The sequence below is a fragment of the Narcine bancroftii genome, chromosome 9 (assembly GCF_036971445.1).
Source record: "Narcine bancroftii isolate sNarBan1 chromosome 9, sNarBan1.hap1, whole genome shotgun sequence".
Lineage (NCBI taxonomy): Eukaryota > Metazoa > Chordata > Chondrichthyes > Torpediniformes > Narcinidae > Narcine > Narcine bancroftii.
In genome coordinates, this window is record NC_091477.1 from 65,446,091 (window position 1) to 65,471,549 (window position 25,459).

A 25,459-nucleotide genomic window follows, 5' to 3' on the forward strand; every position below is an offset into this window, starting at 1 on the left:
AGACCAATACTTAGATTATTAGTTTGATTGGGTGAAGTTCATTGAAAAGGAAGCAGCAGCAATGCAGGAAGAATGAAGCCAAAAACCTGGATGAATCTCATCAGAAGTGAGAGGAGACTCAGAATCAGGTTTATTGTCATGACCGTGTCAGGGTATTTACTGTCATGAGCATGTCACGGTATTTGCAGCAGAAATGTTGTGTGTTACAGGTGCAAAAAAATGCTACAAGTTACATTTCCATAAATTATTTAAAAATAAATAATTACTGCAAAAGAAGAGAAGAAAGTTGGGTAGTGTCTGTGGTTCACTGTCCATTCAGAAATCTGATGGTGGAGGGGAAGAAGCTGTTTCTGTAACATTGGGTGTTTGGCTTCAGGCTCCTGTACCTCCTTCCTGATGGATAGCATGGCCTGGGTGGTGAGGGTCCTTGATAGCATGGCTTGCATGGTGACGATCTTTGATAGCATGGATAGCATGGCCTGGGTGGTGAGGGTCCTTGATAGCATGGATATCATGGCCTGGGTGGTGAGGGTCCTTGGTAGCATGGATAGCATGGCCTGGGTGGTGAGGGTCCTTGATAGCATGGATAGCATGGCCTGGGAGGTGAGGGTCCTTGGGTAGCATGGATAGCATGGCCTGGGTGGTGAGGGTCCTTGATAGCATGGCCTGGGTGATGAGTGTCCTTGGTAGCATGGATAGCATGGCCTGGTGGGGTGAGGGTCCTTGATAGCATGGATAGCATGGCCTCGGTGGTGAGGGTTCTTGGTGATAGAGGCTGCTTTCAAGAGGCAACACCTCTTAAAGATGGAGTCAAGACTGATGCCCTTGATGGCAATGGCCAGGCTAACAACTCGCTGTGACCTTTTCCTGTCCTGTGCATTGATGCAACCAGTCAGAATGCTCTGCACAGTGCACCTGTAGATGTTTGCAGGAGTCTTTGGTGACGTACCAAATCTCCTCAACCTCCTAATGAAATATCACCATTAGTGAGGGGTACAGACGAGAGGATCTGTGGATAGAGAAGAGATGCCAGGATTGTATGTTGCCTCCTGGGTGCAAGGTCACTGCGTGGTAGGAGAATATTGTCCAAGGATAGCAGCCAGAGGTCATTGTACCTGTTGATACAATTGACATGAGAGTAAGGGATGAGGATAGACAGTTCAGTAAAACGTTGAGAAGCAGGAGCTCATGGGTAGTGATCGATGGATTACTCCTGGTGCCAAATGCTAGAGAGGTAGACCAGATAACTTCATGGCTTAGGATCTGGTGGAGTGGGTTGGGATTCAGGTTTTTGTCCAAGAGGAACGTGTTGCATTTGAACTGGAGAAGAACATTCATCCTGGCAGATTCACTGGTGCTACATGAATGGGTTTTAATGAGCTTGCTTGGGGGGTGGGGGGGGGGGTGGGATCCCAGGATAGAGGCAGGTGAGAGGTTAGAATATGGTCTGGAGGGTGATAAGAGAAAGTTCAGTGGGCAAGAGAAAAGCAGGGAGAAGCAGGGATTAAATTGTGTATCTTAATGATGGAGGCTCGTTGGGTAAATGGGCTGAAATGAGGAATGTATAAACACATGTGACTGGAATGTGGAACCATTGGTTATGAGAGGGGCAGGACTGAAGACTCAAGAATCCAGGGTACAGGTGCTGCAGAGGGGGAAGAAGTGGGAGGGGATGTTACATGTTTGGTTAAGAAGAGAGTCATGGCAGTGGTCAGAAATAACAGGTGGGCTAGTGAAACTGTATGGGTCGAGCTGAGGAACAAGAAAGGTACATCGGCATGATGGGAGTATACAACAGGCCTCAAAATAGTCAACAGTATGTCGAGGATCAAATATGCTGGAAGATTGTTGTCAGCTGTAGGTCAAATAAGGTAATCATAGTGGAGCACTTTAACTTTCCAAATATTGAATTGGAAAATCATAGTGTGAAAGGTTTAGAAAAGGTGGAATGATCAAATGTGTTCAGGCAAGTTTCCTCCAGCAATAATATGTTGAAGGTCCCACGAGGGAGAGGGTAATACTTAATTTAGTCTTGGGATATTGGGAAGGGCAAGCAGATTAAGCTTTCATTGATGAACTTTTGGGAACTAGTGACCATTGTTCTATAAGATTAAGTTATGGAGGGGGACAGGGCAAGACCATGAGTTAAAATTTGGAATTGGGGCAAGGCTGACTTTGAAGGTACAAGAATTAGCTCGTTAATTGAAACAGGTTGTCTAAAGGAAGAAGAATGTTAGGAAAATAATGTGTTGACAAGAGTCCAGGATGTGCATTTTCCTGTTAAAGTGAAGGGTCAAATTTGCAAGTGTGGGGAAGCTTGGATGATGAGGGAAATGCAGGCTCTCGCCCAGAGCAAATAGGAGATATGGAGCAGGTATAAGGTGCAGGATCAAGTATATACCTAGAGAGGAATAGATCGGGGGAACACAGAGTATTTTGCCCAGAGTACTGAAAATCAGTAACCATGGTGAACCCTTGTAAGGTGCCAGGCACTGATGGTGTACCTGGCAAGGTACTGAAATTCTGTGCCAACCAACTAGCCAGAGTGTTCACGGACATTTTCAATCTCTCATTGCTGGAGTCAAAGGTCCCCACCTGCTTCAAAAGGGCATCGATTATCCCAGTGCCCAAGAAGAGCTGTGTGAGCGGCCTCAACGACTACCCCCAGTAGCAATAACATCTACCATTGGGTGGCATGGTTTGCGTAGTGGTTAGCCCAATGCCTTTTCAGCATCAGCGATCAGGATCAGATCTGGGTCTGAATCCCACGCTGTTTGTAAGGAGTTTGTATGTCCTCCCCATATCTGCGTGGGTTTTCTCTCGGAGCTCTGGTTTCCTCCCACCATTAAAAATAAATGTATGGGGATGGGGGGGTGTAGGTAAATTGGGCAAAGACATTTTTTGTACCTGGCTCGCAACGATTAAATGCATTGAAATCTGAATTCTCCAATTTATGTTTTCGATGCGGTCAAGAAACAGGGACCTTTTTACATTCGACCTGGTCATGCCCTAAGGTGAGATCCTTCTGAAAAGATCTGGGAATCTCCGGAATTCGATACCCTCAGGTGCCAGAATCGTTTTTATTAGGGAAATTACCAGATATAAGACCTAAAACGAGGCTTTCAAAATATCAGTTGAAGTTTGTTAAACTTGCTTTATGGTGGCCAGGAAATGCATAACCATTACTGGGAAATCTGATTCCCAATTGAGTGACCCACTGGAAGTCAGAAATGCATAGTTGTGTTCCCATGGAGATAACTTACAACCTCAGAAATAGTTTTGACATGTTTTTAAGAATACAGAACCTGTATTTAAGATATACAGGGGGTTTACCTTTGATGATTCGCCCCTCCCGTCTCCAATACCACTATCTCCGGTATCCCTAGTGATGTCTATGTCAAGACATTTATCCCTTAAGGGAGGAAGTAGCTCTGGATGAATGACATAATGTTTCATCTATATTTAATCAATGCTTTGGAAAACAGATGATTTTGTTACATCATAAGGGAGAATTACCCCTTTTTTTTCCTTTTGGGGGAGAGGGGTCTTTCTCTTTTTTTCTGCCTCCTACTTTTCTTTGAAGGATTGGCACGGTGTGTAATTTTGTATTATAAACAATAGAGAAAAATTTGATAATTGTGATAATATTGATTCTTCCTTCTTTGTACACCAACATGGAGATTGGTTCCAGTATTTTACTGTATATATCCGTGATGTTTCTTTGATTTTGTTTGGTTTGTAACTCCATGTTGATTGAAAATACTTAATAATTAAAAAAAGTTAGTGGACCTTAAGAGGAAGTCAGAATAGGAACCAGTCCTCATTGAGGGCTCAGTAATGGAGAGGATCAAGAACTTCAAATTCCTGGGTGTCAACATTTCCAAGCCTCCATGTGGATGCTGTTACGACAGCACGTAACGAGCAGGAATAGACAATGAACCAGACAGTGTTTAAATTTAAAACACTAATTTTATTTCTAACTCTAAAACTATCCTCAACAATAAACCTGTCCCCAACTATGGACAGGTAGGTGTGTCTGTGTGTGTGATATCAAAACCATTACAGTCCAGGCCAAAATTTAGAAAATTACTTCAAAGTTCAGTCATTCACATTCCCTGTTGAAGTGTAGGCCTTTGAAATTTAATGTCCAGAATAAATGATGAACTGATGGGGAGACTGGAGTTGTGGCTCCTACAGACTCACGAATTCTCCTTGCGTTGCCTTTGAAGAAATGTCCATCCACACAAGCTGTGGTCAAAACACTCCTGGTCCTTCTGTAGGCAAGACTCGAACTGGGCGTCCTCCATGAAGCTTCCAAGACCCTGGCACCGATCTCACCAAGTGACCTTCACTGTTAATCAGAATCAAAATGAAGCACTTTGCTTCCCAAAAGATCCTCCTGGCACAGGTCAATCCACTGAAAAGGCCCAGTCATTCACAGAGCTTGTTTTGCTCTGAATTCCACAAAATGGCTGGTCACAAGAGCTGCTTCAAAAAGTTGTTTTCTCTCCATGGTCAGAACGGTTCTCCCTGCACAATCACGGTGTCTTTGCAAATTTATCAAATCTAGAACAGACTGTGACAAACCTGCCCTCATTTCTTCCAATGTATCAAATCGTCGCTGGGCTGTGACTCGTATTATGATGGTGCTTGTGTGAAATGTTAAATGTGACCATTCAGTTCCTCCTGTCTATACTATCCCTTACAGTGATAATCCCATTTTACTAAAATGGGAGTTGAATAATGTAATCACTAAGAAACCTCGCCTGCAACTATACTTTGTGAGGTGTTTGAGGAGATTCGGTATGACACTGAAAACTCTAAAACTTCTACAGGTGTACTGTGGAGAGCATTCTCGCTGGTTGCATCACTGCCTGGTATGGAGACACCAACTCACAGGACAAGAAAAAAAACACACCAGAGTTTTAAAACTCGGCTGCGACATCACAGGCACCAGACTTCACCCCATCAAGGACACGTACAGGAGGCGGTGTCTTAAGAAAGCAGCCTCTATCCTCAAAGACCCCACCACCCAGGCCATGCCCTCTTCACTCTGCTACCATCAGGGAAAAGGTACAGGAGCCTGAAATGAGCACTCAGCAGCACAAGGACAGCTTCTTCCCCACTGCCATCAGATTCATGAATAATCAATGAACACAGACACTGCCTTACCTTGACTTTTCGTGCACTATTTTTATTTATTTTTGTAAGCTGGTTTATATGAATGTTTGCACTGTGATGCTGCCACAAAACAACACATCTTGTGACTTGTTCATGGCAATAAATTCTGATTCCTAGGACATAGGTTTAAGGTGAGGGGGAAGAGACTTAACAAGAATCGAAGGGCTAACTTTTTTTTTACACAGATGGCAGTGAGCGCCAGAGATGATGCTTAAGAAAAATTTGGATGGATCCATGAATAGGATAAGTTGAGAAGGATATAGGCAAATGAAGGCAGGTGGGATATTTTGGTCAGTGTGGGCAAGTTTGGCCAAAGGGGCCTGTTTCTAGACTTCATGACTGACTCGACAAAGATGGACAATTTTGAAATAATCTCTTTTGGTGGTGGATAGATTACCTGCTTCTGATCAATTGATAAATGTGTCAGAGCTCCTGTTACAAATTACATAGTCCCAGGCATTTGGACAAACAAGGCTATACAAGACCTCTGCATGTGTCCAATGGGAGCATAGACAAACACAAAGAGCATTGCTTCATCCCCTGACATGGTGGAGAATATCTGCTCCATTCTCACAGCAAATATATGGATTGTGATCTGACACGGGGTGTTTTAGCAAATCATTCTTTTAAGTAGCAAGGCCTAAATAGCAAAAACCTACAGAAGTGCCTAAATAGCTGCTTAAACTTTTCTAAGGAGACAATGTGGCACCTACGTGTTGGAAATCTTCAGATATTTCAATTATATGTCACAATTGCATTGGATGTGTGGGTGGGTGCCATGGTGTAATAGATTTGTATTTTTGCATGCAAGTCAGAATGCAAAAATGGCTCAATAGACAGATTTTGCAATGGCATGGCATCCCAGTCTGTCAATTTCAATGTTTCTGAGTCAAACCTCAAAAGAAAACTTAGGACCTCCGATTTCTTGGTTTAGGTCTGGGAAACATGTGACCCCTTTACCTTCATAGAACCATAGGAAACTGCAGCACAGAAAACAGCCATTCAGCCTTCCTAGTCAGTGCTGAAACATCACACTGCTGGTCCCACGACCAGCACCCGTTCCATAACCCTCCAGACCTCTCCCATCCGTGTATCTATCCAATTTATTCTTAAAACCTGTGAGCCTACATTTACCACATCAGATGGCAACTTGTTCCACAAGTTTCCACTCTCTGAGTGGAAAGAGCCTATTCGCATTTATTCTGTCTACTCCCCTCATAATTTTGTAAACCTCACCTCTGAGTGGATGAGCACTATGGTACTCACTATGGTACTCAGTCAAATGAAGAAGAGCAGACAGCACATATAAAAAGGCAGACAGAAAAGCAATCACCTCTAAACTGAGCTGGAGAGCATCACAATTAAGATCCTTTTGTGCTGCTAATCAGGTAATAGAATTAAGCAATCTTCACAGCTGGAGTGGGCCTGATTACAGAGCTGCTTTTCTTACCAAACACCATGAATCTTTGAACCAACAATGCAAAATTAATAGCACAACATCATTGGATGCAAAATAAACTAAATATATAACATAAATATAACATAAAGCTCTTCGAAAACCCACCCAAAAACTCAGATGATGATAGAAGTGGTTCTCAACCTTTTTCTTTCCACTCACATCCCATTTTAAGTAATCCTGATGCCATCGGTGCTCTGTGATTAGTAAGGGATTGCTTAAGGTGGGATGTGAGTGGAAAGGGAAGGTTGAGAATCTCTGCTCTAAACCCAATTGTTACTGAAATATTCTGCTTGAGAAAACTTGTCATTGGCCCATTTCCTTTGGAGTTTTGAAATCGTGCACATAACGAGTCAATTAGATATGATTAAATCAGTGGTTTACAAACTTTTTCCTTCCACCCACATCCCACCTTAAGCGATCCCTTACTAATCAGAGCACCGATGGCATAGGGATTACTTAAAGTGGGATGTGAGGGGAAAGAAAAAGGTTGCGAACCACTGAGATAGATGATAGGCTGCAATCTTGGGGATGGTGAGGCATCATCAAATATGGATTTATATTCCTTTTAGAGATGACTTCTTATTTTCCATATAGTGGATCAAAATCTTACAGCAGTGCCAACATTTCGATAGTTTTGTCAATTGTACCCATTCTACTGGCCAAAGTTTTTCCAAAGATTTGGTAGCATGGAAGTGTTTACACTCCTTACCTTTATCAAAAAGGCAGGATGAGGAACATGAAGGGCAAGTGGAAGAAAAGGGTCATGCCCAAAATCTTGCAAATCCTTGGGTACAATAGCCTTCAACATAGCCACCTCCTTCATGAGATGACACCATTGATGATCACCTATTTAGATCAAATTGATCATCACCTCTGAATACAACTACAAGCACTCCACACATTTGAAAATGGTTTTGGATAGACCAAGAGGTTTCGGATGATGTTGGCATTTTACAGATTTTAAGATGAGCTGGAGGCTTTTGTGGGTGGCCAGATTTCATTTCAGTGTGTTATTGAACACTAGCGTATATTCTTACACGTTGTCTCTCTTCTCCAGTACATTATAGCATATTTCATCTGTGGTTTTCTCATAACAATAAATTGTACACCTGAGAACACTGTTCATACATGTCAGAAATACAACCTCCTTTTGCATTCAGATTCTCAATAAATTCCTTAAACAGAGATCGTCCCAAAAAAAAATCTCAGGCACAATTCATGATATTGTGGAACATCCAATACCACGCGAAGGTTTGCACGAGAATCAAACAGTATGCAATAAAATTTGGGAAGAGGTCTGGGCTTCAGCTCCAGAATCCACTGCTCCAGCTTTTGCAAAGCAACTCTCGCACATCAGACAGTACTTTGAACGGAGAAATCTTGCTGTAACAAGAAGATGCTTCAGCTCTTGTCCTCCATTCAGAAAAAAAAATGCAGTCCTTGTGCCAAAGACTCCAGGTCTCGCAATTAATTTTGAAATCTGATCATTCCTTAAAATAAATAGTTAACTAATAGTTTGGAGCAACTCCCGGATAAGTATCTACTGTATGGATATGGAGCTATTCTGAAATTATGTCTAAAGGGCAGCCATGTGAATCCAAACAGGAAAAGTTTTATACTTTATTTTCCAAAAATGACAATCAGCAAAGGCGGGCAGAAGTGAGAGCTGTCTACTGATTTACATGATGCCAGTTCGTGGACCTGTGACATGCTGGTATTATGGTTGAGTAGACAACATGCAGATAATTACTCTAATTCCATATTCTTACCCACCAATAGCCTCAGAAATGGTCTTAAATTATTGCTTCCTTTGTACCATGCACATTCATGTCCACAGACTCTTTAAAATCAAGGACTGAAAGAGGGTCAATCATCATTTAGATGAATCAAATGGTGAAGGATTTAACTACATTAATTGCTAACTTGGAGAGAAGGTATAATGATCTTTTTAAAAATGCTTTTAAGTATTTGACACGTAGGTATGATGTGTTCTATTAGACGATGGAGAACACAGAACCAAAGAGAGGTACTATCCGATGTCATCCGTTGAGTCCAGTCTCTTGATGGCCTTTTGCTTTGAAGGTTTGCATGGAACCAAACTGGAACAGTTTTAACCCCCAAGTCACAGCCCTGTACTCATATATCTTCTCGATAATTCCACATATATTTTGGAGAAAATTCCACACAAGGAATCATATTTGAGATGTTAATATTCCCATTGGAAACTTGTACTCAGTGCTCAAACAAGAGGATTACAATGAGACTTGATTTAAAAATGGACTATGCTTCAGTCATACTGAAGCCTTGACTCTTCCAGCTGGTTTCACTCAATCAGTTTCTTTTGGTTATTCCTGGCATAGATTTAGAGTGGCCGGCTTGAAATATTTACTCTCCATAAATCTTATACACATAAGGCAAATCTAATGACTAAGGTTTCACAGCTAATGAACACTGTCCAGCTTTCCTGTACAGTCAAGCTGAGCACTTGGCCTTTCGAATAGAAGGGATCTCCAGGCCACTGAGCTGCATGCTTTTATCAGTGGTGGATTACATAACCCTTTCGAGGGTGATATTGTCCTATCTGGAATGAAGAGTGCTGCCAGACCCGATGTAGCAGCAGCACTGGTGTGAAACCGCGGGAATCGGAGATGCAGTGCTCCCACAGGGTCCAGGCTCCCAGTCGACTGCCGTTAGCTCTGCACAGGCTTTGAACAGCCTATTGAAGGAGCTGACAGTAGTTTTAGTTGAAACCCCATGATGGCAGGTTTGCGTCCAAGATGGCAGTACCTATTAATCGGCAGCAGCCATGAAGGGCTGCAGAAGTTGGGGAAGAGGAGGATTGGAGCAGGGCACCAGAGGATGGGAAGATCACATCCCTTCTGAGAGGGAGAAGTGGAGGAGATGACCTGCAGGGATGGTGACCATGGTGGCGAACCAGTGAGGGGGCTCTGCGGCTGAGGGACCAGTGCATGCGGCAGGCTGCTGGCGGCTCAAGGTGAGGAACCCTTGGTGCTGCTGGAGATGGCTGTCAGGAGACTGGCTCAAAACTGGCTGGAGGGGTACCAGGTATCGGAACTAGGGTGCGAGGAGGTACCAAGGGCGCTGAAGGGTCCCTGACTGGGTCAGAGATTCGTAACTGGAGTTCGGGTCACCAATGATTTGGACAAGACTCTGTGTGGCTGTGGAAGCGCTGGAGGAGAATCCACGAACACTTGGCATTCAATTCCAATCCTCCACTTCCCTAAAGTCTAGGACTCTGAGGGTGGTGGGGGGAAACACTCTCTTTTGCTTCTCTCTGACTAAAAAAGGTGATTAGGTAATTTCTGCCGTTGGCGAACATGTACGTCTTGCAGCAGGCAAAAAGAAATTTCATGTAATGTGACACTGTTTTATAACTATGATAATAAATTGAATCTTGAATGAATGTAAATCAGGCATGAGCAGCATTCTGAAAGATGCTTCCACAAGCGGTAGCAAGTAGACTGGAAAATCACCAGATATCATTCATTTGCAAAAGAATTGACTTTATCTATCCATCCATCTTTGGCTTGGCTTCGCGGACGAAGATTTATGGAGGGGGTAAATGTCCACGTCAGCTGCAGGCTCGTTTGTGGCTGACAAGTCCGATGCGGGACAGGCAGGCACGGTTGCAGCAGTTGCAGGGGAAAATTGGTTGGTTGGGGTTGGGTGTTGGGTTTTTCCTCCTTTGCCTTTTGTCAGTGAGGTGGGCTCTGCGTTCTTCTTCAAAGGAGGTTGCTGCCTGCCGAACTGTGAGGCGCCAAGATGCACGGTTTGAGGCGATATCAGCCCACTGGCGGTGGTCAATGTGGCAGGCACCAAGAGATTTCTTTAGGCAGTCCTTGTACCTTTTCTTTGGTGCACCTCTGTCACGGTGGCCAGTGGAGAGCTCACCATATAACACTATCTTGGGAAGGCGATGGTCTTCCATTCTGGAGACGTGACCCACCCAGCGCAGCTGGATCTTCAGCAGCGTGGACTCGATGCTGTCGGCCTCTGCCATCTCGAGTACTTCGACGTTAGGGATGAAAGCGCTCCAGTGAATGTTGAGGATGCAGCGGAGACAACGCTGGTGGAAGCGTTCTAGGAGCCGTAGGTGATGCCGGTATAGGACCCAAGATTCGGAGCCGAACAGGAGTGTGGGTATGACAACGGCTCTGTATACGCTTATCTTTGTGAGGTTTTTCAGTTTGTTGTTTTTCCAGACTCTTTTGTGTAGTCTTCCAAAGGTGCTATTTGCCTTGGCGAGTCTGTTGTCTATCTCGTTGTCGATCCTTGCATCTGATGAAATGGTGCAGCCGAGATAGATAAACTGGTTGACCGTTTTGAGTTTTGTGTGCCCGATGGAGATGTGGGGGGGCTGGTAGTCTATAATCTAATTAAAACACACAGTCCTCAACAGCAGCATAAATATGAACAAACAGTGACAATAACAACATGAAGGCAGAAAATTCAACCCTTGCAAATTGCAATCTAGGTAACATTAAAGTCTCTGATCTGGAGAGGGTGGCCACATTATATTTTGCAAGTCTATCAATAGCGCTATTTGAGACCAGTTAAATTCTGGGAGATCAGCTTTACCATGTGTCACTCGGAACGTGGATGGTCCAAGATTAGTTTAAAGCTTCTGTGTAGTTATTTCATGGGGGACAATCTTGCTAAGCAGAGTTGTGAGTCAATAGATATGCAGCTAGTGCATGGTGGTTTGCATGTCGGAATGTTGGTAAGTGGTCTAACAGGATGACATACAGGAAGATCGAGATAGGTTTCTTGAGTGGCCTGAGTTTGTTTAGTTTTTTTCCTTTTTGGGATTGTCAGTCCCTTCTGGTCACCTGTGATCATTTACAGGACCTTCAAAGTGAAGAGAGTTCCTCGGCAGCTAGTGTCCAATAGCTACCAAAATGATGGTGACATTGTCAGCAGAGCCACGGCGTACAGACTCATTGGCCAGTCTGTTACAGGCAGCCTCAAAATGCACATCCTGGGAAGTTTTTCCCATCCTTGCTGTGATAGACTCATCCTGTGGATGATGAAACCACGTCACTAAAAATATACTTTATAAACACTATAATAATTTATAGCCAACTCAGACAAGCTCTTGACTAAACTTTCTCCAGAAGGTAGTCCAGCTTGGAGCTAATGGCAAGTATCTTGCAATCCATAAGTATGAATAAGTTCCTCTCAACCTTTGGTGGATGCACTAATTTTTAAATGTGGAGAAAAATTGAAAGAACCTAATGCAAAGAATCCTGGGAGCCCTCGTGAAGGATAGCCTGAAGGTAGACTTGGATGAGAGGTGAAGAAGGCAAATGCGATGCTGGCGTTCAATCCCAGAAGAACAGAATATAAGAGCAGGATGTCATGCTGAGGATTTATAAGGCACTGGTGAGACCTCACTCAGAGTATTGTGAGCAGTTTTGGACTCCTCATTTAAGAAAGGGTTGTTCACTGGGATGATTCCTTGAATGAAATGGTTATCATTTGAGGAGTATTTGAAAGCCTGTATTCATTGGAATTTGGGAGAATGAAGGAGATGTTATTTAAAGGTTTTGAATGTTGAAAGGTATGGACAGAGGAGAAGTAAATAGCGAGAGAGTGAAAGACAAGAGGGCACAACTTTAGGATTGAAGGGCGTCCACTTAGATCTGAGACGTCAGGCCAGGTCATCGGGTGTATTTAAGATAAAGATCAATATGCTCTTAATTAGCCAGGGTATCAAAGGTCATGCTGAGAAAGCCGGGCAGTGGAGTTGTGTGGGAAAATGGATCAGCTCATGATTGAATGGCGGGAGAGACTTGCTGGGCTGAACAGCCTATTTCTACTCCTATGGCTTATGGTCTATGGTCTAACTTCTGCAAGAGGCAGCCACTGAATGGGAAGGTGACAAAACTGAAATGAGGCTGTGGTGGACTGGGACGGAAAATAATTCTGGACATTTGAAGTCCTTTGGCTCATGTTGAAGTTATTGAAAGTCAAGGCTTCACACAATTTAGCTACAAATCCAAAGATCTAAAAATAAATAAAAACAAGAGGTTGGCACTGGTTATGTTTGCTGTTTCATTTCGATTTTACTTCCAAAGACTGACCCCTAACAACTCAAATACACCATCCCCTAATACTTGCCAGAATAATCAAATAGCTGGCAATTTCGGTCCATGAGTCTGTGCCGTCCAATTACACCCAATTTACCTACACCCTCCCCAGTACGTTTAGAACGGTGGGAGAAAACTAGAGTCCCCCGGGGAAAACCCACACAGACACGAGGAGATTGTACAAACTCCTTACAGACAGTGCAGGACTCGAACCCCAGTCCAGTCCCGATTGCTGGCGCTGTAAAGGCATTGCGCTAACCGCTACACCAACCGTGCTGCCCATGGTTGATTTTTATTGCAATAAAAATTGATTTTTTAATAGGGAGGAAGGGAGATAATTGCATGGTGCTTGGTTTTCATCTACATTGATATCAGTGGAATATAGGATTCTCACTTACCTACACACTATCATCCAGCTTGGACAAAGACCTATTTCTTCCCTTGCCTACACTCCAAGTTACAGTTAACTACGTTAGTCACCAGCCCCAAGTCCAGGATCACAGGGCACAGAGTCAGGAGGGTGGATAGCAGGCAGAAAGCATAATCTTACTGCAGACTCTACCTTTATGAAGCAAATCACAAAAATCTGTACACACTATGGTTAAAAACACAAAATGCTGGAGAAACTCAGCTGGTCAGTGTCCTTTATGTAGCAAAGGTAACTTAACTGAGTTTCTCCAGCATTTTGTGTTTTTCTACCTTCATGAAGCCCGTGGGCAAAGATTCGACGGAGGTGACTGAAGTGTAGAAAAGCATCACTAAGGAAAATTGATCAACCATGATCATGTTCAATGAGAGCATGCAAAAGAGGCTGACTGACCTCCTTCAAGTATTCTTATGCAATGGGGGAAAGGAAAATTGCTAGTATTGGTAGAGACTAGATACTCATCAGAATGATGTAATGGTGCATTGGGAGTGTTGGAAACCTACTTCCTAGGAGAGTAGAGGATGTAATAGGTTAAGCAGTACATCCCACATTTAACAAAAGATCAAAGTTCAGTATGAGAAATAGCATTTGAGTCCAAAAAAAGTTACTAAGAGGGAACAAATTAATTTGTGCCCAGGACAGCATGATTAGCGTAGCACTTAGTGCAATGCTGTTCCAGTGCTAGCAACCTGGGATCCAATCTGGTGCTGTATGTAAGGAGCTTGTACATTCTTCCAGTATCTCTGTGGGTTTACTCCGGGTACTCCAGGTACCTCCCACCCTGCAAAATGTAGGTCAATTGGGTGGCACAGGTTCGTGGGCCTGAAGAGCCTGTAACCGTACTGTATGTCTAAATATCTGTACCTCGAGTATTGCTGTAACAAAGAGGATGGCTTCTTCTGGGGAGAAGACTTTGAATAATCCATCACAAGCCAGGAGAATGAACCTAGAAGGAAGGTACGGCATTACAAAAAAATACTTCCATTAATACATTTTCCTCTTTCAATGTCTCATATATTTAATGACACAGAATTTGACAGTTTTACTAAATGTGGTAATAAACATGCTTTGGAATTAAATAGATTTAACATTCCTTGTTAAACAATATAGTTACATTTAGAAATAAAATGACTAGGAAAAATATCAACTTGAATTTCTGATGAGGGACTATATCCTTAAACCAAAACCTAGTCTATCTCCTCCACTTCTTCAATTACTTCTCATCCCTTGCCCCTTGTAATTTGAACTGGAATTTTCTCCATGTACAATCTAATCAATGTGAAACAGCCATGGCTAAATTATCAGCATTGTGCTGTCACAGCTCAGGGAGATGTTATCTTGTGGGCCTCACCAGCAGAAGAACAAGTCCCTTATTTACTTAACGCTAAAATCAACTGAATGAACAACATTATTACTCATTTGTCAAGTCTGTCCCTACTTATCAAACACTGTCATGAGGGAACACAAAATAATTTGGTGAACATAACAGGGTGAGGAAATACAGGTCACTGCTGATGTCTGGACTTGACTGAAAGCATAAAGTAGGGTTCCATCCATTCCTGAACTCACCTTTCTCACCCCCTTCCTTCTTTCAATTAAAATATGGAAAATTATCTGTGTCAACACATGTTCATTCTACAGGCTGTGAAATTTTAGCCATAGTTTACAAAGAAGATTAGAGAGGGAAAAATACTGAGTTGGTTTGCAGATTTCTTTTTCTCGCCAATCTTAAAGGTAGCCCTTAGTGCATGTATTTAATGACACTGTTCATTTCTGAACCTAGACATTGACTACCTGCGGGACATTCCACAGCTGTAGGAATATGACTGAGCCTTATCTGAATGTCACATGCCATTAATAGGATAGAGAAGTGGAGTGGCCTTGGCTATGAAGTTAAATCCACTCCCGGTAAGCTGCATAAAAATTCACTAAATTTGATAATTTCAAGGTACCATCAGAAGGAAAATAACTTTTGTAGAAATCCATCTGGTTCACTTTAGCCCATCAGGCCTTCTGACCTGATCATGGGAATTCAGACCCTCAATAGAAGGAATTCAAAGTTTACAGGTATTTTACAGGATAAATATACTAAATATGGACTCGACAGAGTTAATTATATCCTTTGCAGATTTTCTTTTCAAGAACTTTACATTCTCCAGCAAACATTACTATATGAACAGAGAAAAATAATCTTGTTTCTCAGTTTGTCTCCTCTTGGCCCAAGAGCAATGACGTTAGCTATATTATTTTTCCTGCGGTACAGGCCAAATAGTTAATGCTCAAACAGGTATTAGACCTCCTCTACATAACTCTAATGCATAGAATCTAAAGTTTTAATAATATGCAGATTTTTAAAAAATATTGACAAAGCTCTCTTCTACACATTCTCCATGACCTTTGACTTCCTAGATTCTACACCTGACACGTCACAATGGTTTGCCATACCTCAAGGTCAGAAAGAGCTGCTTATTCTCTAGCTTTTAACGGTTTGCCAAGGCAAATAGCGCCTTTGGAAGACTACACAAAAGAGTCTGGAAAAACAACCAACTGAAAAACCTCACAAAGATAAGCGTATACAGAGCCGTTGTCATACCCACACTCCTGTTCGGCTCCGAATCATGGGTCCTCTACCGGCACCACCTACGGCTCCTAGAACGCTTCCACCAGCGTTGTCTCCGCTCCATCCTCAACATCCATTGGAGCGCTCACACCCCTAACGTCGAGGTACTCGAGATGGCAGAGGTCGACAGCATCAAGTCCACGCTGCTGAAGATCCAGCTGCGCTGGATGGGTCACGTCTCCAGAATGGAGGACCATCGCCTTCCCAAGATCGTATTATATGGCGAGCTCTCCACTGGCCACCGTGACAGAGGTGCACCAAAGAAAAGGTACAAGGACTGCCTAAAGAAATCTCTTGGTGCCTGCCACATTGACCACCGCCAGTGGGCTGATAACGCCTCAAACCGTGCATCTTGGCGCCTCACAGTTTGGCGGGCAGCAGCCTCCTTTGAAGAAGACCGCAGAGCCCACCTCACTGACAAAAGGCAAAGGAGGAAAAACCCAACACCCAACCCCAACCAACCAATTTTCCCTTGCAACCGCTGCAATCGTGTCTGCCTGTCCCGCATCGGACTGGTCAGCCACAAACGAGCCTGCAGCTGACGTGGACTTTTTACCCCCTCCATAAATCTTCGTCCGCGAAGCCAAGCCAAAGAAAAAAGAACGGTTACATGGACCGGAATGGACTACTTCATTACAAGAAGAAATGTACATGGAGCCAATCACCAACGGTTGACAAGCAAAAGGTCTGATCCTTAACTCAACTCCTGTAAGAAAATATATCTCTGAAACAGCTGAGCAAGGACTAGTCAGGGACAGCTCCTCATCAAGGAATATCTATGGCAATAATCTGTAATTAGAAATGCCTGCAGCAACTATGATAATTTTCCTAGTGCCAGGTACGATTACAGGCTCTGTAGGATTAAACTTTAGATTTTCTAGGACCCTCTGAATGTCAAGCTATGTGGCCGATGTCAGGGATTGTATCTGTCATCAGATATCTGGCATTCAGCTAGTGTCAATGTTTGAATCAAGGCTGCATTGACATCTAGTGGTGAGTGATTATGGAAGAATCTAAACTGAGTTTTAAAAGCCATGTATGTTGTGTGATGACACTGCAGTTGATAACTCCATTTATCGGAGGGCTAGAGGACAGTAACTGGCCAATCGCTGTGGTGGTCACATCTGGGAAATCTTTCACAGCTTTACATGCCTCAGCATGTCAATGTCACAGCTCTATGGGAGGAGCTTAGCTGTGGTGGAAGGTGGGAATTTGCTGCAGAAAATGTCGCTGGCTGTTACTGGTCAAAAAAAAACTTTTTTCCACTGGCTTCCCACCAACATCTCCAGAAATGTCAATGTCCTTGTGAACTCTTTGATGCTCTACAGAAAGATTTGACTCTTTTATCTTCCTGGCTCTTTCAGGCAGTTCCAGATGCAACTGTACAAACACTATCCATCAATATGTACCAAAGTATGAGCTTATTTCATTTCTTTCCAGGTATGGACTCTTTTTCTTAAAACACTCCAGAGATTTTTATGTACGTAATGTTATGTCTAGCCAGGTACTATAAGCTCGCTTCAAGTACTGGCTGTCTGCAAATTTGGTGCAAATGCAATTCTGAATTTAAAATATTGTAGAATTTCCCTCATACTAGTCAAATTTTGAAAAAAATAATTGTCTTTTTTTGTTTAAATGTGGTAGTTGACCCAAAGATACCTGCCACAAAACATCAGACCAGAGATTGTTAACAATATACAATAAGCTCCCGAAAGATTAACATTCTTTAGCTTTGAGTCAGTGCCTGTTCACATAATTCTGGGATTTTGAACCAAACATAAAAGAAAGGTTAATTTGTGGCTACTGTACTTCTTCATTCAATCATCACTTCTATAAACTTGCCAGTCTTCAATTAATAAATCTGCACAAGTTTACAGCTCAAATGGAACAGTTGTGAAATTTTTTTTTTTTTACCTCAAGACCAAAAAAAAAGACCCAACAGCTGTGAGAACTCTGAAATATAAGCACAGAATGCTGGAAATAGTATTCCATGCAGAATCCGTGAAGAGAGAAACAGTTAATGTGGGTGACCTTTTTAATCAAAAAAATTCTCTTCTCAAATTAAGGAATATTAAAATAAAATCACCAGAAAGCCAAAATGCACAGGTGAATTGACTTTTTGATCCTGAAATCCAAAATAACTCAGTTAGATATTGAATAAAACATACTGCAGGTGATCAAGAACAGATGGTGTGTTTGATGTGGAACCCATTAGGAGTCAAATGCTTTCTTTCTGCCTCTTCTCATCCCTTATATCCAAGCCCCAGCAGCAACTCTTAATAATGACAGTGGTAAACACAAAAGACCCACAGTAGTAACAGGTCTACCATACCTATCGTTGAAAGTTAACGGACAGCGTCTGACATCTGGTATGGATATAACACCACAGTGCTTGTACTGCCCATCTCCAATTGAACGTGATACCTCCAGCACACCCATCACACGACCATCCCTGTGCAGAAACAAATCCACATTAGGCTATACACAATACAACACAAAGAATAAGTAAGATCCAGGATAAGAACCTGACTCACAAGAAATCTGCCTCTCAGCAAGCTGATTCTTAAGCTGGGCAGTCATTGCAAGAAGTTGTTCAAAATCAGAGCCTTTAAGGTATATATATTCCCAAGGATCATTTGCTGAAAATCTGGGGATGTTAGTTTCTTGTTGGGAGGTGCGAGACCGAGACTTGGAACGAGAAGAGGATCGATTAAAAATCTCCAAGGTACGTAGGTGCTTGTTCATTTCTCATTGAAAGATGCGAGAGTGGGACTTGGAACGAGAAGAGGATTGTTTAAAAAGCACCGATAAAGGTCGTTTAAATTCCTTCACTAGTTAATTAACTGTAGCAATAAAGGGAAGGGAACTTAAGTAGAGTGGCCACTGTGGGAGTGAGACTTTGAGGGTGTGCTGCTTTGATTAGGGAAGTTTGTTTTATTGCAATGCAGAGTAGGTATTGGAGATGGAAACTAGGGCAGCAGTATGCTCCTCCTGCAGGATGGGGGAATTCTGGGACAGGACAAGTGTCCCTGATGACTACATATCCTGCTGTAGCTCCTAACAGATTGTGTTTGGGAACTGGAAGTGGATGAAATTCACATCAATCTGGAGGTAGAGGGCTATAAGGAGACAGTCACATCCAAGAGGCAGGTAGCTGGGTGACTGTTAGGAGAGGGAAGGGGAATAGGGAGTCAGTGGCTATTCCCCTCAGCAACAAGAATACTGTTTCGGATACTGTTGGTGGGGAGAACAATCTACTGGGGACAAATTATAGTGGTCAAGTCTCTGGCACAGAGTCTGGGCCTTTGTATCAGAAGGGGAGGGGGGAGAGAATTGGCTGATCAGAAGAAAACAGAGAAATAAAGGGATCCTATTCTGATTGGCTACTGGTTAGCAGTAGTGCTCCGCGGGAGTCCCAGAGAAATCAATGGTAATCGTTTCTACGCTTTGCGTCATTTTGGCTTATGAAAGGTTCCATACTAGTTTCTAGTAGTAACTCTAGTTTCGTAAAGTTGGATAAACCTGAATTACGATTGTTGTTTCCTCACTGACATTCAATTCTTCCTTAATTCTTAATGGAAAGATTCCCTCCTTGATTGTTCCAGGACTGCACAATTCCCTCCATCAATACAGCCACTATCCTCCCATTTCCATTCCCTATTTTTCCTTAAATCTAGTGTCCAGGAATTATATAGAACCCAGAACTGGTGAATTTTTTAGCCAAGTGTCTCTCATTGGCAAACAATTATTCCAGGTGGCAGAGACTTTTGGGCAAGATAGTCATGACTTGAAAGTATATTGACTCACTAGTCTTCTTTATAGGGCTTATTGCCCTCTGTCTCAGTCAGCTGCTGAGAGAGAGGACAGTCAGTATCACTTCCTTTTCCTTGCTCTGGTGCCACTGATCACTACCTGTAATTTATTTGTACATCCCTTCACTCCTTTTCATTGTTATGTTCTTTTGCCTAACCCTGTTAACTACTTTAAATCTCTCTCACATCACCAGCAAACCTTCCCACAAGGATGATGCTTCAGGGCACAGGATTGTCTTGGAGTTGCCAAGTAGTGCAGGATATCAGATTAATTTAAATAACAAAAAGAGAACACATAAATTTCATAGAACATAGTGCAGCACAGAAACAGTCCCTCCATCCACAATGTCTGTGTCGAACATGATGGCCAAATTAAAATTCTGATGCTTGCCCATGGTACAAAGCCTTCCATTCCCCTCATATTCATGTCTTTCAAACACTACTATCATATCTGCTTCCACCACTATTCCTGGCAGCCTGTTCCAGGTGCCTTCCACTCTCTGTGTAGAAACTTGCCCAGCACATTCCGACACATCCTTGAGTATGTGACATTTTCAATCAGAGTTAAAGTTCTGAGGGCCTACCCAATCTATCATTGTAGAAACTTCTAACAAGTCATCCCTCAGCCTCTGATGCTCTAGAAAAAAAAATCCAAGTTTGTCTATTACCTCCCTATGTCATACCATCTAATCCAGGCAGCAACCTGGAAAATCTCTTTTGCACCCTTTCCAAAGCCTCCATACCCTTGCTGTAATGGGTCAACCAGAATTGAACACAATTACTTACTGTTTTACTCATTCTGATGGATATGTTTGTAATTTTTGGCTCTTTGTTTGAAACAAATGCTTGTTAAAACTCTCTTCTGAGATATAGTACTAATGCATGAGTAGAGCATTGTAAAGAGAGGAAGGGAGGCAGTGTCTTTTTAGATAGGATATCTCTGATCATGAACTATATTGGCATGTTTTTGTTGACCAGAGGAATGCCAAGCTTCCCCTTCGTTCACCTTCAAAGTACAGCTGTGCAGCAGGACCCCAGTGGAGCCTTTTATTGGGTAGCCAGCTCCCAAGCTGATTGGCAAGGTCCAATGCAGTACAGGCCTCTTTGAGTATAATTGACGGGTTCTATTCCCAAGAGGTGCTTTGACCGCCAACTAAGATCACACCCAGGTACCAATGCTGTCACAAACATTCAAAACCTATGAAATATTATAAATGTAATTATTTCTATAGCATATTCATGCCATATTTTAGCTCAATATAATTTTTAATGCAGTACAACATCTAAAAGGACTTCACAGACCCGTTAGGGAAAATTTATGAAACCATGAACATTCCAGTCCTTCAGCCCACGATGTTGTGCCAACCTATAGAAACTGACTCAACAATCTATATGTTCCCTCCTTCACACCTATAAGTCTCTATTTTTCATGCTTCTATGTGCCTAAGAGTTTTTGAAATGTCCCTATTACACCAGCCTCCACTACCACCCCTGCCTATAAACTCCAGGCACCCACCGCTCTGTTAATTTAAAAAAAACCTACCATGACATCTCCCTGAAACTTTCCTCCCCTCATCTTATACAGATGTCCTCTGGTCCAGAAAAAGGCATTGGCTGTCCACCCTATTGATGCCTCTTGTAACCTTGTAGAACTCTATAAAGTCACCTCACTAAGACACGTTCTTCAATCCAGGCAAGGTCCTGGTAAATCTCCTTTGCACTCTTTCTAAATACATCCTTCCTGTATTGAGGTGACCACAAATGAACACAATATTGCAAGTGTGGTGTAACCAGAGTTTTATTGAGCTGCAACATACCTCACAGCTCTTGAACTCAATTCCCTAACTAATGAAGACCAGCACACCATTAGCTTCCTTAACTATCATATCAACCTGCATAGAAACCTTGAGAGATCTATGGATTTGGACTCCAAGATCCTTCTGTTTCACATTGTTAAGAATCCTCCCATTAATCATATACTTCCCTTTCAAGTTCAACTTTCCAAAGTGCATCACTTCACACTTATCTGGATTGAACTCCATCTGTCACTTCTCTGCCCACTCTGCACTACCTCCTACACGATCCACAACATCTCCAACCTTTGTATCATCTGCAAAGGTACTGACCCATTCTTCTTCTTTGACCCAGGTCATTTATAAAAATCACCAAGAGCAGGGGTCCCAGACAGATCCTTGCAGAGGTCCATTAGTTACCAACCTCCAGGCTGCATGAGATAGCATTTAGACAGGTGGCCAATTGCATGCAGCCTGAGGTTGTATTTTCAGATAACTGGTCATCTTTTTTTAAAAATAGCCCAGTAGCAACAGCAAATCACTTGTAACAATGTTTAAACAACAAACAACAAAGGAAGGCTTTTTAATTCTAACCAAAAAATATGCTGGCTGTAACATCACCGCCTATCACTGAGACCTCCCAACCACTGCCACCAATCGCCAACACACTCCCACCGCCGCCGTTGATCCCTGGGGAGTCTTCCCAGGTGGGCTCCTGTCTCCCTGGTCACAAATCCAAATCCTCCCCTAGGCCTACTGCAAATGCACACCAGGGAGTCCAGTGTGCGTGTGCAAGGCTGAGGGGCGGGTTTGGAGTTGGTATTGGGAGCTCTGGTGTGCTGAGGAGGGAGGGAGGGAAGGGGAGGAGAAGGAATTCCACTGAGCCCCAATGTCCTGCTCCTGCACGGGAGGCCCTTCTCCTTGATGACGCTGGGACAAGGGATTCTTCTGACCACTTGTGGCTGGGAGACAGCGACACGCAGTTTGATAGGGAGAGTTGGAGAGGAAAGAGGGGACGGTAAAGAGAAATGGAAAGAGAGAGTGGGGAGGGAGGGAGTTAACTTAAACCAGAACAATCATCGTTCAGATTTCATGTTGATTAATTTTTTTTTCAACCTGTGAGGTCAGTTTGGCTCCAAAAAAAAGTGGATAAATGAGGAATTCAGAGAATCTGATTTTGGATAACTGGAGTTGTACTGTACCTCAAAAGCCTAACCAAACAACTGAGTGATGAAGCTATGTGAGCATTTGAAAATATGGATTAGAATTCTAAAACTGAGCTGTTGCTGGACCATGAAAAGGTCAGTGAGCACAGGTAGACAGGGTTGTGAAGAAAGCTTTTGACATCTTGGCCTTCATAAATCGAAGTATTGAGCACAGGAGTTGAGATGTTTCGGTGAAGCCAAATTTGGAATATTGCGTGCAATTCTGGTCATCAATTTACAGGAATGATATCAGTCAGATTGAAAGAGTATAGAAAAGATTTAATAGAATGTTGTCAGGTCTGCAGGAGTTGGGATACAGGGAAAGATTAAACAGGTTAGGATTTTATTCCTTAGAGTATAGAGGGAATTTGATGGAGGTTTACAAAATGATGAGGGGAATAGTCAGAGTAAAATCTTTCTACTTAGATTGGGAGAGATAAATACGAGAGGGCATGGCTTTAGGGGAAGGTTTAGGGGGAATTTCTTTACTCAGGGAGTTGTGGGAGTGTGGAACAAGCAGCCATCTGACATGGAAAATGTGGGCTCAGTCTTAAATTTTAAGAATAGGTTGGATAGCTACATGGATGGGAGAGGTCTGCAGGGTTATGGAATGGGTGCAGGTCAGTGGGACTAGCAGAATGATGTTTCGGCAGAGATCAGGACCGCATGGGCTGTTATCTGTGCTGCAGTGTTCTGCAGGGAGATGAAAAACAAGAGGTAGAGAAAAGGAACTAGCAAAAGTTAATTGGAAGATACACTGGCAGGGTAGAAATGGCTGGAGTTTCTGAATGAAATTAGGAAAATGCAGAGCAGGTATATTCCAAAAAAAACCATATTAGAATTGGAAAATGGCACAAATGTGGTTTGCAAGAGAATTCAAAGCCAAACTATAAGCAAAAGAAAAGGCAGACAAGGAAGCAAAAATTCACAAGATAAAGGACTGGGAAGCTTTTAAAAGGCAATTAAGATGGTAATTAGGAAGGAAAACATCAACTTTGAAATGAGGCTAGCAAATAATATCAAAAAAGGATTCCAAAATATTTTTTAAAGTATATTAAGAGTAAAAATGAGGCGAGAGTAGATATAGAGCAGATAGAAAATGATGCTGGAGGAATTATAATGGAGACAAGGAGGTGGTAGAGGAACTGAAGAAGTATTTTGCAGTATACTGGACTTTCAAGTGTGTCATGGAAGAGAAGTGAGTACAGTCACAATCATCAGAGAAGGTGCTTCGGACACTGAAAGAAATAGTTACAGAGATTATGGAGGCATTAGTGATAATCTTCCAAGAACCAATAGATTCTGGCATGGTTCTGGAGAACTGGAAAATTGCAAATGTTACTCCGCTTTTTAAAAAAGGAGGGAGGCAGCAGGATGGAAATTCTAGAATCTTACGTGGGCGGTTGGAAAGTTGTTTCAATTGAATTGTCAAGGATGAGGTTACGGAGTACCTGGAGATGCATGACAAGATAGGCCAAACTCAGCGTGGTTTCCTGAAGGGAAAATCTTGCCTGACAACCTGCAACTGTTTGAGGAAACCACAAGCAGGCGGAACAAAGGACATGCAGTGGATGTTATATATTTGGACTTTCAAAAGGCCTCTGACAAAGGTGCCGCACATGAGGCTGCTTCACAAATGAGAGCCCATAGAATTACAGGAAAGAGATCAGCCTGGGTAGAGAATTGGCTGATCGACAGAAAAGAGAAATGAAGGGATGCTATTCTGATTGGTTACTGGTTACCAGTGGTGCTCCGCAGGGGTCGGTGTTGGGCCACTTGTTTTTTCTGCTGCATGTTAATGACTTTGATTGTGGAATAAATGGCTTTGTGGCTAAGTTGCAAAGAAAGGTGGAGGGGCGGAGGGGCAGGTAGTGACGAAGAAATGGAGAGGCTGCAGGGAGACTGAGATAGATTAGGAGAATGGGCAAAGATGTGACAAATTCAATACAATGCTGGAAAGTACACGGTCATGCACTTTGTTTGAAGAAATAAAAGGGCAGACTATTTTTGGATGGGGAGAAAATTCAAAATTCAGATGTGCAAAAGGATGTTAACCTAGATGTTAACCTCCAAGTTGAGTCAGTGGTGAAGAAGCCAAATGCAATGTTGGTATTCATATCTGGAGGAATAGGATATAAGAGCATGGATGTGATGTCGAGGCTTTATAAGGTACTGGTGAGACCTCACTTGATTAGCCAGGTATCAAAGGTTATGGAGAGAAGGAAGGAGAGCGAGACCGAATGGGAGAATGGGGGAGCAGACTCTACGGCTGCTCCTACCTTATGGTCTTATAACACTTAAAGAGATAGGCTATTCAGCCCATCAAGTCTGCTCCACCATTTAATCATGAGCTGATCCAATTTCCCACTCAGCCCCTCTGCCCAGCCATCTCTCCATAATTTTTTGATCCCCTGGCTAATCAAGAACATATCAATCTCTTCCTTAAATACACCCAATGACTTGGCCTCCACATCCACCTGTGGCATCAAATTAAACTGATTTACTGTCCTCTGGCCGAATAAATTCCTTTGCATCTCTGTTCTAAGTAGACCCCCTTCAATGCTGAAGTTGTGTCCTCTTAACCTAGACCAGGGCTGGCCAATCTTTAATTTAGACACATCTTTTCTGTCAATAATGTCAATACTTTCCCAATTTAGTAAGTTTTTTAGTAAGTCTTCAGAATATAGATTAAATCTGCATAAAATTGAACTTTTGCCCTTTGCATTTTCCCTTTAAGACTGCAAAAAATCAATTTAAATATCTCGGTATGATAGTTACAAAGAATCATAAATACCTCTTTAAAGAAAATTTTCTTACTTTATTAAAACACATGGTTGGTCGTATTAATTCTA

The 25,459-nt window shown here is 42.6% G+C and overlaps 1 protein-coding gene across 1 annotated transcript in view; it reads right to left on the minus strand.

Annotated features, from left to right (window-relative positions):
* Nucleotides 1–3,949: 3,949 nt before the first annotated feature.
* The window catches only part of LOC138743563 (integrin-linked kinase-associated serine/threonine phosphatase 2C-like), a 29,071-nt gene continuing 7,561 nt past the window's right edge, over nucleotides 3,950–25,459 (minus strand). Inside the window, exons 3-5 of the mRNA XM_069899066.1 lie at nucleotides 18,130–18,249; nucleotides 14,042–14,123; nucleotides 3,950–11,678 (exon numbers count right to left, since the gene is read on the minus strand). Coding sequence (XP_069755167.1) covers nucleotides 11,538–11,678; nucleotides 14,042–14,123; nucleotides 18,130–18,249 — 343 coding nt within the window. The 3' untranslated portion in view covers nucleotides 3,950–11,537. The remainder of the gene's footprint in view (nucleotides 11,679–14,041; nucleotides 14,124–18,129; nucleotides 18,250–25,459) is intronic.